At 48.3% G+C, this 14,814-nt stretch overlaps 1 protein-coding gene across 1 annotated transcript in view; it reads right to left on the bottom strand.

Annotated features, from left to right (window-relative positions):
* LOC137621527 (ubiquitin carboxyl-terminal hydrolase MINDY-3 homolog) overlaps window positions 1-14,814 on the bottom strand; it is a 102,783-nt gene that overhangs the window by 86,963 nt on the left and 1,006 nt on the right. Inside the window, exon 2 of the mRNA XM_068351886.1 lies at window positions 8,064-8,197. Within this exon, the coding sequence (XP_068207987.1) occupies window positions 8,064-8,197 (134 nt within the window). The remainder of the gene's footprint in view (window positions 1-8,063; window positions 8,198-14,814) is intronic.

Genomic DNA, 14,814 nt, shown 5'->3' with positions numbered 1-14,814 from the left:
GCCAAAGCCGTGGTGTTGGCCGAGTTCACCTCCACCACTTTGCCTTGAAGGAGAGACCTGAAGCTTTTCCAGGCCAGACGTACTGCCAGTAGCCCCTTGCAGTTGAAATGCATTGTCCTTTGACTCGAGTTCCATATTCCCGAGCATTCCCAACCGTATAATGTCGCACCCCAGCCTACGTCCGATGCGTCCGAGAAGAGAACGTGGTTGGGAGTCTGAACAGCCAGGGGAAGACCCTCTCTTAGGTTGATATTGTCCTTTCACCAAGTCAGACAAGACTTTATCTTTTCGGAAACCGGGATCGAGACCGCTTCTAGCGTCTTGTCCTTTTTCCAGTGAAAAGCTAGATGGTATTGAAGAGGACGGAGGTATAGTCTTCCTAGTGACACAAATTGATCCACGGATGATAGCGTCCCTACCAGACTCATCCACAGCCTGACTGAGCAGCGTTCCTTCTTCAGCATCTTCTGGATGGATAGCAGGGCTGGGGGCTGATCGTCTTGTTGTTCAGCAACGTCCTCATCAGAGGGTTCCTCATCCGAAACTGATGAGGAAACGGCAACGGAGTGGGCAACGTCTGGCTCGCTGAATCCGGTCGCACTGGTGGATGCGTGACGGAGCCGGACGCAATATCATGGAACTGCTGCACAGTCTGTGAACTGTCAACAACCATGGGTGCGCGAGGAAGCACAGCGTCAACCCGAGACTGTCTAGACCGTCTGGGTTGTGCAGTCAACACCCTACCGGGTTGCTGAGGTTGACGCACTGCGTCAAAACAAGTCACCTCTGCTGGTTGTTGAACGTCCTGAACGTCAACAACCACCTCCGAGCGTCGCTTAACGTCAACGTGCGGCTGGCAACCCACACTGGGTCGCATCGGTGGAGGAACCACCTCAACTGGCAGACGCGAGTAGGTTACCTCAGCGTCAACAGGGCGCACAACCGACCGGTTGGAAGGTTGTTGGCCAGAAGGTTCTTCTCCGCATTTAAGTCCTCTATCAAGGACGCAAGCTTGGACTGCATGTCTTGCAGCAAAGCCCATTTAGGGTCTACGGGAGCAGGTGTGGCAACAGACGGGGTTAGCGACTGAGGCGGAACCGTTTACCATCCCTGAAAGCCTTGTTATGCGTGACATAATAGTACAGCAAAACTTCAAAGGCTCGACAACAGCTGTGAAGTTGACCTGTAAACAACTTGGAGCGTCTCCTGGCTAGGCGCCAGGGAGAGTCTACCAGAATTGAGAAGTCTATCTGGGCAGAGGCATGAACTCCCAAGCCGAGAACTTCTCTCGTGTCATATCAGACTCTCGCTCTATAAACCAGTTTAAAAGAAGGGAAAGCAAAGGCTGTATCCCCCAAACTCCTCCTGGTGAAAAACCAGTCGCCTAGCCAACGTAACGCTCTCTAGGAGAGCGAGAGAGCTCTAGCTTAAAAACAACGGCTTCGAAGTAGCTAGGCCTAGTGTAAGCTCTGACGTTTAGGCGAACGAGGAGCAGCAGTTACAAAAAGATCCGGACGAAGATCCTTAAAAAAAATCATCATGATTTAATTAAAGTCCATAGGAGGCTAAGCAGCTTTAGGCTCCTCTCCATCTGACAGAGTCCTCAAGGGAATATCAGTAGGAGGGAGAACAGCAACTTCCTCATCTACAGGAACCTTGTCCGATAAAGGCTGAGTCTCTCACTGGTGCATTAGTCGCGGACCAGAACGCAACGTCATGTAACTGCTTGACAGTCTGTGAACTGTCAACAACTGAACTGTCAACCACAACAGGTGCGTGAGGACGCACAGCGTCCACTCGAGACTGCTTTGACTGCCTAGACTGAGCAGTCAAAACAACTCTAGAATGCGGAGGTTGACGCACAGCGTCAAAACAAGTCAACTCTGATTGTTAGTGAACGTCCTGAACGTCAACAGGAGCATCAGCCAGTGGCCTAACGTCCAAATGCGGCTAAAAAAAAAAAAACACACGAGACCGCATCGAGTGTGGTTCTAAACAACCTGACTGACGTGACTAAGCTACGCCAACGTCAACAGTAAGCACAAAGGAACGTTAGGTTGGCTGAAAGCCAGGATATCGATGAGATAAACGGCTAGACTCAACGGACTAATCGGCAGAATAGTCTTCCATAAGGGAGGCAAGCATATACTGCATGTTTTGCCATACAACCCCTTAAGGATCAACGGAAATGGTTGTGGTAATAGACGAGGGTAACGTCTGTGACCGCAACACTTTGCCTACAAAAAAAGACTCTCGGAGTCTGTGTTACGCTTTTGTTAGGCGGCGAGCAGTTATCCGATGACTGCATAGGGTCAGAGCTGTCCTAATGGCTGTAACCAGGACGCTGGACCTGTCCTGAAAGGACTGACTTTCGCTTAAGGGCTTCGAAACCTTGTGACAGGTTTCTTATGCGAAAAGCCTACGGATGGCGAGGAGAAACAACGTCTCTCTCGTCTTATGGTAGGGGAGATCTTGGTAAGATACACCCGATACCATAGAGGGAAAACATCTGTTCGTTGGTCAAGGCCTCTCGAACCCATAAGTCGTTTGACATTACTTCTCCCTTGGGCTTGGGAGCATGAAAGAGGTCCCGGACTAGGTGAACGACAGGCACGAACAGACGAACCCTCGGACGCAACACTGTAACACTTTGCGCCTCGGACGCAACACTGTAACACTTTGCGCCTCGGACGCAACACTGTAACACTTTGCGCATATCACTTTATCACTTCGATTTTCTGTTTTGCACTTATTTCTACCTGAAACACGCAATTCTACCCTTCATTAAAAGGTAGTAATTGCGAAATTAGTCGTATAATGCAAGCTCATAATACCAGCAAAAAACAGAAAACATATTTTAAGATAAAAAGAAAAAACAGTGGCTGGGAAAGAGACTAAACTCTAGTTCATATAACTACGTTTTCAATCTCTCACCGCACATAGCCTGGGGACGAGAATAAAAACCTAAAAACGTTTTATCCTTCCTCCCCGTACAGCGACTAGGGACGTGAGTAACACGAGAACAACGTTACCCGCTTGAACGGAACGTTTTCTCTCCTCTCTCTCCCTCCGTCTCTATCTCTCTCTCTCTTCTCTCTTGATTTCGCACCTAAGAGAAGAGCCCAATTATATATCTCGCGGGCCAGAGGGGAGCAACTAACGTCAACCTTGTCCCTTCGTGAGAGGCGAACTTCTGCAGTACCTTGTTGACAATCTTGAACGGAGGGAATGCATATAGATCTAGATGTGACCAATCTAGGAGAAAGGCATCTATGTGAACTGCTGCTGGGTCCGGGATTGGTGAGCAAAATATTGGGAGCCTCTTGGTCATCGAGGTTGCGAAGAGATCTATGGTTGGCTGGCCCCAAGTGGCCCAAAGTCTCTTGCATACATCCTTGTGGAGGGTCCATTCTGTTGGAATTATTTGTCCCTTCCGACTGAGACAATCTGCCATGACATTCAAGTTGCCTTGGATGAACCTCGTTACTAGTGATATGTTTAGACCTTTTGACCAGGTGAGGAGGTCCCTTGCGATCTCGTACAACGTCAGAGAGTAGGTCCCTCCTTGCTTGGAGATGTACGCCAAAGCCGTGGTGTTGGCCGAGTTCACCTCCACCACTTTGCCTTGAAGGAGAGACCTGAAGCTTTTCCAGGCCAGACGTACTGCCAGTAGCCCCTTGCAGTTGAAATGCATTGTCCTTTGACTCGAGTTCCATATTCCCGAGCATTCCCAACCGTATAATGTCGCACCCCAGCCTACGTCCGATGCGTCCGAGAAGAGAACGTGGTTGGGAGTCTGAACAGCCAGGGGAAGACCCTCTCTTAGGTTGATATTGTCCTTTCACCAAATCAGACAAGACTTTATCTTTTCGGAAACCGGGATCGAGACCGCTTCTAGCGTCTTGTCCTTTTTCCAGTGAAAAGCTAGATGGTATTGAAGAGGACGGAGGTATAGTCTTCCTAGTGACACAAATTGATCCACGGATGATAGCGTCCCTACCAGACTCATCCACAGCCTGACTGAGCAGCGTTCCTTCTTCAGCATCTTCTGGATGGATAGCAGGGCTGGGGGCTGATCGTCTTGTTGTTCAGCAACGTCCTCATCAGAGGGTTCCTCATCCGAAACTGATGAGGAAACGGCAACGGAGTGGGCAACGTCTGGCTCGCTGAATCCGGTCGCACTGGTGGATGCGTGACGGAGCCGGACGCAATATCATGGAACTGCTGCACAGTCTGTGAACTGTCAACAACCATGGGTGCGCGAGGAAGCACAGCGTCAACCCGAGACTGTCTAGACCGTCTGGGTTGTGCAGTCAACACCCTACCGGGTTGCTGAGGTTGACGCACTGCGTCAAAACAAGTCACCTCTGCTGGTTGTTGAACGTCCTGAACGTCAACAACCACCTCCGAGCGTCGCTTAACGTCAACGTGCGGCTGGCAACCCACACTGGGTCGCATCGGTGGAGGAACCACCTCAACTGGCAGACGCGAGTAGGTTACCTCAGCGTCAACAGGGCGCACAACCGACCGGTTGGAAGGTTGTTGGCCAGAAGGTTCTTCTCCGCATTTAAGTCCTCTATCAAGGACGCAAGCTTGGACTGCATGTCTTGCAGCAAAGCCCATTTAGGGTCTACGGGAGCAGGTGTGGCAACAGACGGGGTTAGCGACTGAGGCGGAACCGTTTACCATCCCTGAAAGCCTTGTTATGCGTGACATAATAGTACAGCAAAACTTCAAAGGCTCGACAACAGCTGTGAAGTTGACCTGTAAACAACTTGGAGCGTCTCCTGGCTAGGCGCCAGGGAGAGTCTACCAGAATTGAGAAGTCTATCTGGGCAGAGGCATGAACTCCCAAGCCGAGAACTTCTCTCGTGTCATATCAGACTCTCGCTCTATAAACCAGTTTAAAAGAAGGGAAAGCAAAGGCTGTATCCCCCAAACTCCTCCTGGTGAAAAACCAGTCGCCTAGCCAACGTAACGCTCTCTAGGAGAGCGAGAGAGCTCTAGCTTAAAAACAACGGCTTCGAAGTAGCTAGGCCTAGTGTAAGCTCTGACGTTTAGGCGAACGAGGAGCAGCAGTTACAAAAAGATCCGGACGAAGATCCTTAAAAAAAATCATCATGATTTAATTAAAGTCCATAGGAGGCTAAGCAGCTTTAGGCTCCTCTCCATCTGACAGAGTCCTCAAGGGAATATCAGTAGGAGGGAGAACAGCAACTTCCTCATCTACAGGAACCTTGTCCGATAAAGGCTGAGTCTCTCACTGGTGCATTAGTCGCGGACCAGAACGCAACGTCATGTAACTGCTTGACAGTCTGTAAACTGTCAACAACTGAACTGTCAACCACAACAGATGCGTGAGGACGCACAGCGTCCACTCGAGACTGCTTTGACTGCCTAGACTGAGCAGTCAAAACAACTCTAGAATGCGGAGGTTGACGCACAGCGTCAAAACAAGTCAACTCTGATTGTTAGTGAACGTCCTGAACGTCAACAGGAGCATCAGCCAGTGGCCTAACGTCCAAATGCGGCTAAAAAAAAAAAAACACACGAGACCGCATCGAGTGTGGTTCTAAACAACCTGACTGACGTGACTAAGCTACGCCAACGTCAACAGTAAGCACAAAGGAACGTTAGGTTGGCTGAAAGCCAGGATATCGATGAGATAAACGGCTAGACTCAACGGACTAATCGGCAGAATAGTCTTCCATAAGGGAGGCAAGCATATACTGCATGTTTTGCCATACAACCCCTTAAGGATCAACGGAAATGGTTGTGGTAATAGACGAGGGTAACGTCTGTGACCGCAACACTTTGCCTACAAAAAAAGACTCTCGGAGTCTGTGTTACGCTTTTGTTAGGCGGCGAGCAGTTATCCGATGACTGCATAGGGTCAGAGCTGTCCTAATGGCTGTAACCAGGACGCTGGACCTGTCCTGAAAGGACTGACTTTCGCTTAAGGGCTTCGAAACCTTGTGACAGGTTTCTTATGCGAAAAGCCTACGGATGGCGAGGAGAAACAACGTCTCTCTCGTCTTATGGTAGGGGAGATCTTGGTAAGATACACCCGATACCATAGAGGGAAAACGTCTGTTCGTTGGTCAAGGCCTCTCGAACCCATAAGTCGTTTGACATTACTTCTCCCTTGGGCTTGGGAGCATGAAAGAGGTCCCGGACTAGGTGAACGACAGGCACGAACAGACGAACCCTCGGACGCAACACTGTAACACTTTGCGCCTCGGACGCAACACTGTAACACTTTGCGCCTCGGACGCAACACTGTAACACTTTGCGCATATCACTTTATCACTTCGATTTTCTGTTTTGCACTTATTTCTACCTGAAACACGCAATTCTACCCTTCATTAAAAGGTAGTAATTGCGAAATTAGTCGTATAATGCAAGCTCATAATACCAGCAAAAAACAGAAAACATATTTTAAGATAAAAAGAAAAAACAGTGGCTGGGAAAGAGACTAAACACTAGTTCATATAACTACGTTTTCAATCTCTCACCGCACATAGCCTGGGGACGAGAATAAAAACCTAAAAACGTTTTATCCTTCCTCCCCGTACAGCGACTAGGGACGTGAGTAACACGAGAACAACGTTACCCGCTTGAACGGAACGTTTTCTCTCCTCTCTCTCCCTCCGTCTCTATCTCTCTCTCTCTTCTCTCTTGATTTCGCACCTAAGAGAAGAGCCCAATTATATATCGTCAAAAAAAAAACATGTTATTTGACTAAAGGAAAAAACTGAAAGGTTTTTCAAATAAAAAGTTCCTTTAAATTAGAATTTAAAACATTTAAGCTAAGAAAGAATGAACAAAACGTCAGAATCGATTTACTCTTACTGCAAAGTGAAACCGTGATACACTCTCTCTCTATCGTAACGATAGAACGCATGTTGAACGTCCTGAACGTCAACAACTGCGTAGCATAAAAAATTAAACGTTAGTTCATCTTTGAAATCAGTACGAAGACTATCAAAGAAATTCTTTCATAAAATATTACATTTAAAAAGTTTTAAATCCTTAGCTCTTTAAAAGCTAAAGACGATATAAAGGGCTCAACGTTGATTAACTTCGGTTTCCAAGTTAGGACCGCCTACTCTCAGGAAAGGTCTATATAAACAAAGCATTAAAATTTATTTTTATATGTTTATAAAAAATGGAAAGTTAATCGAAGAGGCCTAATAAAGGCGGAGAGATATAAAATATATAGAGGAAAATCTATAACGTGATAAGATAATTACTAAAAGCCTAAACACACTTCCGTCTAAGGGAAGGGTCGGCCATTTAAAAGTGAAAGAAAGTCCATACTCTCTTTGTCACCATAATTAAATCTATCCAAAACGAGTTCAAGTTTTAAGATGAAGATAAAACACCTGCATAGCGAAAGCTCAAAACTAGAATAGTGTACTTCACCAAATAGTTGTGAAAACAAATCCAGTTAGCAACAGCGAATTAGTAGGTCTTGCCGGTAGCCCGACAGCGAGAAAATTGAGTTCTTTGTTCACAATGAGTACTGGGTATCTGAACGACAGATGGCGCTGTTGAGTACACCCCCTACCTGTGTAGCGATCGCTGGCGAATTTTTACGTAGAGTTTTTCTGTCGAGCAACAGAGTTACAGCTATTATAATCACCGGCTAAGTTAAATATTGAAAAAAAGGGATTCACATGATACACAAGATACATGATAAAATCATTTTTTATAGGTGAAAATTTGCTAGTTGCACAAAATTATCTCATAAGTTGCACGAATATACCCTACTGTATATGGTTTTACTATACAAGTGTACTTTATCAATTTTTAGGCCAAAAAATTAAAATATGAAAAATATTGAAACCTATCCTCCCTCAGAAACCCACAATATAGCATACAGTAAAGAGAATTCCACGATATAGATTTACACGTAATTTGCTGTATTCATAAACCTACGATGTACTGAGGGAGCAACAGGTGAACTCTGATATAGCAAGGGATTACTGTACACTAATTAAAACAAAATTTTGTACTGGAAAAAATTTAAAAGCAGATTTCTAGAAACACTTGAATCTTACCTCCCTGAGCTGTGAATATTGGACCTCATTTATGAGATTTTTTAGAAGAAATGCCTGCACAGGTGCAATGACAGCACAAGGCCCTCCACTTGTTTGAATCAAAGCAGTCTTCTCATCTTTGCTAAAGATAAAGCCTGTAAAATCATAGAACAACCATTTTATTCATTCTTTATCTATATTTTTATTCTATTTGCACAAAATAAATTCCCTCATACAAACAATAAATCTAGTTCAGAATTCTTTCACATGATGGGACACTATATTGGGTTATTACCAAGTGTTTAATTTGGTTCCTTTCACAGCAACAGTAAAGAAAAAATTTAAAAGCTTCTAGTGATACTGTATAGCTAGAAACTAGATATTACGTTTTTCAGACATTTATTATCTAAGTGTAAACCACAACTTTAAGAATACTTATCTTCATTGATCCCTGAATCTAGACTATTACAAAAAATGAACTGCCTTTGTTAATGTACCGATTATGGGCTACCACCTTAAGGAAAACCCTTCTCTTCCACTTCCCAGCATCACTAGATAAAGACTACCTTTACAACTGTATCTTTAATACTTAAAATGCCAGAAAACACTGTATTGTATACATTTAAATTGCTTGAGTACAAATACAAATCCTTTCCCTTTCCTCAAAGAAGCTAGAAAGAACTCTCAGCATCCCCAGAGTCAAACAATTAGGATTAATTCCTCTTCCTTGTTTTGTTTCCCTTCACTTTCTTCTAATCTCTCTTAAGAAATATATTATAAGTAAATGAACAAGCCCAAAATCATTTTGTTCCGTAACTGAAATACAAACCACACTATTTACATGGGGTAATTACTTCGGCGAAGCTGAATGACGAGCCATAAAAGTTTTAACGAGGGTTTACTACCCCGCCGCTAGTTAGCGGGGGGTAGGGAGGGGTAGCTAGCTACCAACCCCCCCCCCCTCCCCCCTCGCACACATCAGTGAATGCTTCACTTTACTTTTGACTCGGGCAGAGAACAGACCTGTCTGCTCTCTCCCTCGCTTTGACTGCCATATTTAATCTGTTTTTGCTTTTTCTTTTCCAGTGTGTTTGAAGTTGGTCTCTACTACTATGCGTACATGCCCTGGACTTCCAAGCCGCCCTTGTGGGACCTTTATGTCGGCGGTCGACACCGATCCCCACACCTTATGTCCTCACTGTAGAGGCCAGCGGTGCGATAGTGGTAATGTTTGTATAGAATGTAGGGAGTGGTCTACCTCCTAGTGGGAGAGGTTTGCCCGGCACCGGAAGAAAAAGTCTAAAAGGGATCTTTATCCTTCAGAGGCTTCTTGAAAGAGAGAAAATTCCAGGACTTCTTTTTCCGTAGCCCTTTCCTCCTCCGAAGCTCCCCCTCGAGCGGTCTCTTCCGAGAGGCCGGCGAGTGGTAGCGTAGACCGTACTGCTGTTGACCGATGCCGGGGTGCGGGAGAGGTAGTCGCCTCCCATAACGAGGTGGCTGCCCCTCCTCCCCCGGAGGAGGATTTGAATATGTCTAATCGTGATTTGTTACAGCTTTGGACTTCCTTTGGGCTGCAGGGTTCGCCCTCCAAGGAAGCCCTGTTTGACATGATCATACTTGGTGCAGATGTCAAACGATCGCCAACAACAGCAGGGATAGATCCTCTGTCTGTGGTTGACGTTGTTGTAACGGAGACATCTCGTGGGTCTAGTCAAACCCCCGTTCCTGTTGCTGAGGTAGCTGATGGCTTAGATTCCCCTTCCGAACACCTTTCGAGGGAGGATCTAAGTCCCACGGTCTCTACTGCCGGTGATTCTCCTCCTCAGGGGAGTTCACTTAGACTCCTCTGCGGAGGCCCATTGATGGTCAGCCTGCTGATCCCACGGCCCCTCGTGGGCGTATAAGGCGGAAAGCTCGTCCTCCCCTTCGCCGTAGAGGCCTTCCTTCCCCTCACAAGGGAGTTAAGAGGCGCTTCTTCGGCTCTTCGTTCCCACAGTCCTCTGCGGAGGAGACGACTCACCGTTCGCCGATCCTGCCAGCTACCACCTAAGACCTCTCCGGGGATAGTTCGCGATCCCCTTCGGATGATGGTCGTCCTTTGGGACACAGTGACCAATCTTCCTCCAGACCTGCTGACTTGCCGTCACCCTTCGATGTTGGGGATGCGCGTTGCGAGCCACCTGATCCTACCACTGCGCAGGCACCGGGCCCATGGGGGCTTAAGGCCCTTGAGCGCAAAACCACGCCTCTTGCCCTCAAGCACCAGGTTCTTCCTGCTCGCCCTCCTGTTGCTGCCGCTGTTCCTATCTTAGTGCCACAGCGCTCACCTGCGCGCCCCTGTTCCTGCTACACGCCAGGGTTCCCCTGCGTGCCCACATCCTTCTGCGCCCCGGCGCCCTCCAGCAGTTCCTGTTGCAGCCCGCCAGCGCCCATCTGCGCCCCAGTGTTCCCCGGTTCCTGCCTCATCGCGCACAGTTCAAGAGGTTCCTACGCTAGCGCCCAGGCACTCACAGGTTCCTCTGGACTCGCAGCGCCCGTCTGGAGTTCCAGTCCCAGCGCTCGACAACGAGCTAGCGCGCTTCTACATCGCAACGCGCCGCCCAGGAGGCGCCTAAGCTAGCGCACAGGCGCTCACAGGCTCCCCAGGGCTCTCCTTCCAGACCGCGCGATCCTGCACGCGCGCCAAGTTCCAGTTATCAAGGAGCCCTATGAAACCCTCCAGCGCACACCTGTGCGCCCTCATCCGACCGCGCGTCCTGCTCGCCCACCGCACACCAGTGTGTCCACATCCTGATGCGCGACCACAGGCTAGTATGCCTGTGCTTTCGGACCAGCGCCTACCTACGCGCCATCCCTTCCTCGCGCTCTCGCGCCTTCGCCCGGTTCTTCCGAACACGCGCTCAAGTGCCCCTGTCCTCTCGTGCCCTCCAGTACCGCATCAGGATGCTGCGCGTCCTCGCATCCGGCCGCCTCCCGTTCTGGCTCCTGCACGCCACACGCCCTCGCCATCTCTTAAGCGCGCCCGCTCCAGCTCCTGCGCGCCCCCACCATCTCCTGTGCGCCATCGCTCCCACGCGCGAGATTCCTGTGTCATGCGATCCTTTCGCGCGCGACCCTGACCAGGTCCCATCACGCGAACTCCAGCGCGAGCGTCGCCAGGCGGAGAGGTCTTCGTCTCGTTCCCCTCCCCGCAACGGCCGGGAGACCGATGGCGCGTAAGCGAGCGATGACGCATCTTGGCGAGAGATGGCTTGTAGGCGGGCGAAGGCGCGTTGGCAAGCGATGGCACGTTGGCAAGTGATGGCGCGTAGCGACCGATCGCGTACAGGAGAGTTAACGCGTGGGCGAGTAGGAAACCTACGACGATTGAAGCGTTGGCGCGCAGGCGAAGAATCGCGCGGGCGCGTAGGAGATCGCTGGCGCGTAAGGAGAGCCCAGGGGTGCCTGTCGGCGGCGCAGAAGGGCGCTGCGAGTCCAGAAGAACCTGTGAGCGCCTGTGCGCTAGCGTAGAAACTTCTTGAACTGCCCGCGACGAGGCAGGAACCAGGAGATCGTAGGAGCGTAGTTGCGTGGCCAGAAGATATCGGCGAGGGTGCAGAACCAGAGAGATCGTCGGCGAGGAGGCGAAGGAATAAACTCCTTGCCTGCGCCCAGATCCGAAGATCGTGGGCGCGGGGGCGAACGTTGGTGCGTATTGCGCACATCAGGAAAGGGGGGCGCAGATGCGCGCTGGCTAGCAGGTGAACGTGGAGTTCAGTGAAGAAATAATCTCCCTGCTTGCGCCCAGATCAGGAGATCGTGGGCGTTCAGGAGACCATTGGTGCACATGGTGCGTAGCCGCACAGAAGGTCTCAGAAGAGTTGGCGATCAGGAGATCTACGGCGAGACTCAGCTACAGAAGGTCGCTAGAGTGTTGATTCAGCAGAAGTCTGGTCCACAGCAGGAGAGCATTTGCGAACTACTGCGCGCGAGTGCGCAGGAGAACGAGGTTGCACAGGTATAAACCTGGCACAAAAGGGACTTACTCACATTGTGACATAAGCCCTTTGTCCCGAAGGGACCGGTTCCCGTTTGGAAAACGGGGAGGAGTGGCGCCCACTGCGCTTCTGCGTCCAGGAACGAAGAAGGAAGACAAGAAGATCTAGCAGGTGTCGGAGATTGCGAACGAACTGCCGACAGGAGTAGCGAAGCAGCTGCAACGGTCTGTTCTCGTCGAGGAGGATTCTCTGCGCCTGAAGATGATGACGACCACGGACAGGAGCACCATCATCTGTCCTCCGAAGAGGAGTCTCTGTTAGTGAATTCCCCCGAGGGGGAGAGACACTCGCAGGAGAGACCGTTGGACTCAGGTGCCCCTCGAAGGATGTTTGAAGGGGGAAACTGAGCCTTCAGCAACAACAGCAGGTGAGTCCTGCGAAGAGGAGTCTCTATGAGTGTCCTCTCTCGCGAACGAGAGAGATGAACACTTCGTAGAAGAGACAGGAAGAACTGATGAAGGCGCCCCTAGGGCCGTTGGATCAGCAAGCAGACCATAAAGAGCAACCCTCCGAAGAGGAGCTCCTGCAGCTGCTCAGCCCCTTGAGCGTAGCTGCAAGTGTGACCGCTCAGCACCAAGAGCATAATCGCACGAACTCCATGGTCCGGGCTTGCAACCGCTCAGCCCTTTGAGCATGGTTACAAAAGCGGTCGCTCAGCACCAAAAGCATAACCGCCCGAGGACCAGAAAATATTAAGGTAAGAGAAGTTGCCCCCCCCCGCCCTGAAGGGGAAAAAACTCATACCTGGGAAGGGAACCTCCCTCGGAAGGGAAGTTACCCGACCATGGAGGCGAACCTCCTGAGCGTTCTAAATGAACTAAGGAGCTGACAGTTGTCACAGGAGAACTTCTAGGAGAAGGGAACACGCCCATGACAAAGTCGTAGAGGAGGCGGCAACAGCAGACTCCCCAGGCCCCAACAGGACAGCTCTGCTTCGTTGGCACAATAGGCAAACGAAAAACTAGATAGTTAACTGTGAAAATAAAACAATTAGTTAACATTAATTCCCCCGGGGGAACTCCGAAGAGGAACCCCTGAGGGAAAAGAACATAAGAATTACGCACCAAAAATGCGCCCTCCTCCCCAACTGACACTCACAGGAAGGGGGGGAAGGCGGAGAACTGTAACAAAACAGAATTATAACAATTATAATTATGTAAGTCATCTAAGAATGTTCACTAATAGTAAGAACGAATGAACCCCGAAGGGAAGCGTTCTACACAGAAGCTGAAAAGTTAACAAATACAATTAGATTTGATTAAAAATAATTGAGACAAAATAAACGGAGTAGCAACTCATCCCGCAACGGGAAGGAAGCTACTGTAATATGTAGTAAAAATAAAAGGGTGAACGACCTTAAGGAGAGAGAGAGACCATAGTCAACTAAACTCCCATTTTCCCTACGCTGATAGACCAAGTTCCTGTAGGGAAGGAGGAACAGCGGAGAAACAGATTAATAAATAAAGTCCAGCGATGACGATTCCCCACAGTGCCCGCCGAAGGACCAAGGGAGAGATCGCGACCCATGAAATGTCACCCTGGTGGCCTAGGACCACACGGAGATATTGTCGTACAATGAGTGGACTTCCTACACACACACACTGCACAAACACTGAAAAGGAAATTTTCTTTATATCTATACTCAAATATATACATAAACATAAGAATGTTTACATATATATTAAGTATAAGAAAAGTAAGTAATTAAGTAAGACAAAACATTTATGGCTGCCATGCGAGGACGGGACAGAGACGTCTGTTCATTTTCCGAGCCAAAAGTGAAGTGAAGCAGTTCACCAGTGTGTGAGAGGGGAGGGGTAGCTAGCTACCACTCCCCTACCCCCTTGCTAACCAGCGGGGGGGTAATACACCCTCGTTAAATTCTAATGGCTCGTCATTTCAGCTATGCCGAAAGTAAACCCTATGTAAATAGCGTGGTTTGTATTTCGGTTACAGAACAAAGAATCATTATATTTTTACTTTTGCATCTACTGTATATTATTTTTGTTATTCCCCATCCCTTATATTAATTAGCTATGGGGGGTTCCCAGTGGAAAACTAGAGTTTTTGAGTGGGAAAAAAAGGGTATATATATGATACTTTAATTTCTAGCCAAATACATAAACCATATATTTTTCCTACTTGCTATCTTGTGTTTTATGCATTTCTGACCATGATTACTAGGGCAAACCACCCATTCATAAGTTTTTGGATCCCCTTATATAAAGACAATTATGGGGGACCCCAGGGGGAAACAATTTTATTTGGGGGGGTGGGGAAATGCTTAAAAAAAAAAAAAAAAAAAATAGTGATTTTGGAGCAATAACAATGGTCAGAAATGCAAAATAAACACTACATGACCCGTTAAAAAAATATATGGTTCATGCAAGTGGCTGAAAATTAAAGTATCATAATTATCTAAGATTCACTTCACGTCCTTCTAATGGTTTTTACTCCGCCTTGCGCTCGCAAAATAAGAAAAACTGCGAGCTCCATATGTACAGTACTGGCAAGCGGTAATGTTGAGCTGCACTCGCAGTCCTCGTGGCTCATTATTTCGGGGTTATTTTTATACTTTCACATGGATAACTACAGCTATACATTGAACGGTGAGTTTCCATCCTAATTAATTGCCAATGTAGATGAAATTACGCTAAATTTTGAAATAGATTGTATTTCCCTTAAATTCCCTCTTTAAAACGTTTTTATGTGATCGTGGTTTATCTCAAACCGAA

The sequence above is a fragment of the Palaemon carinicauda genome, chromosome 28, assembly GCF_036898095.1.
Source record: "Palaemon carinicauda isolate YSFRI2023 chromosome 28, ASM3689809v2, whole genome shotgun sequence".
Classification (NCBI taxonomy): Eukaryota; Metazoa; Arthropoda; class Malacostraca; order Decapoda; family Palaemonidae; genus Palaemon; species Palaemon carinicauda.
The sequence above is the reverse complement of the archived record's forward strand: the minus strand, read 5'-3'. Positions and strand labels throughout refer to the sequence as shown.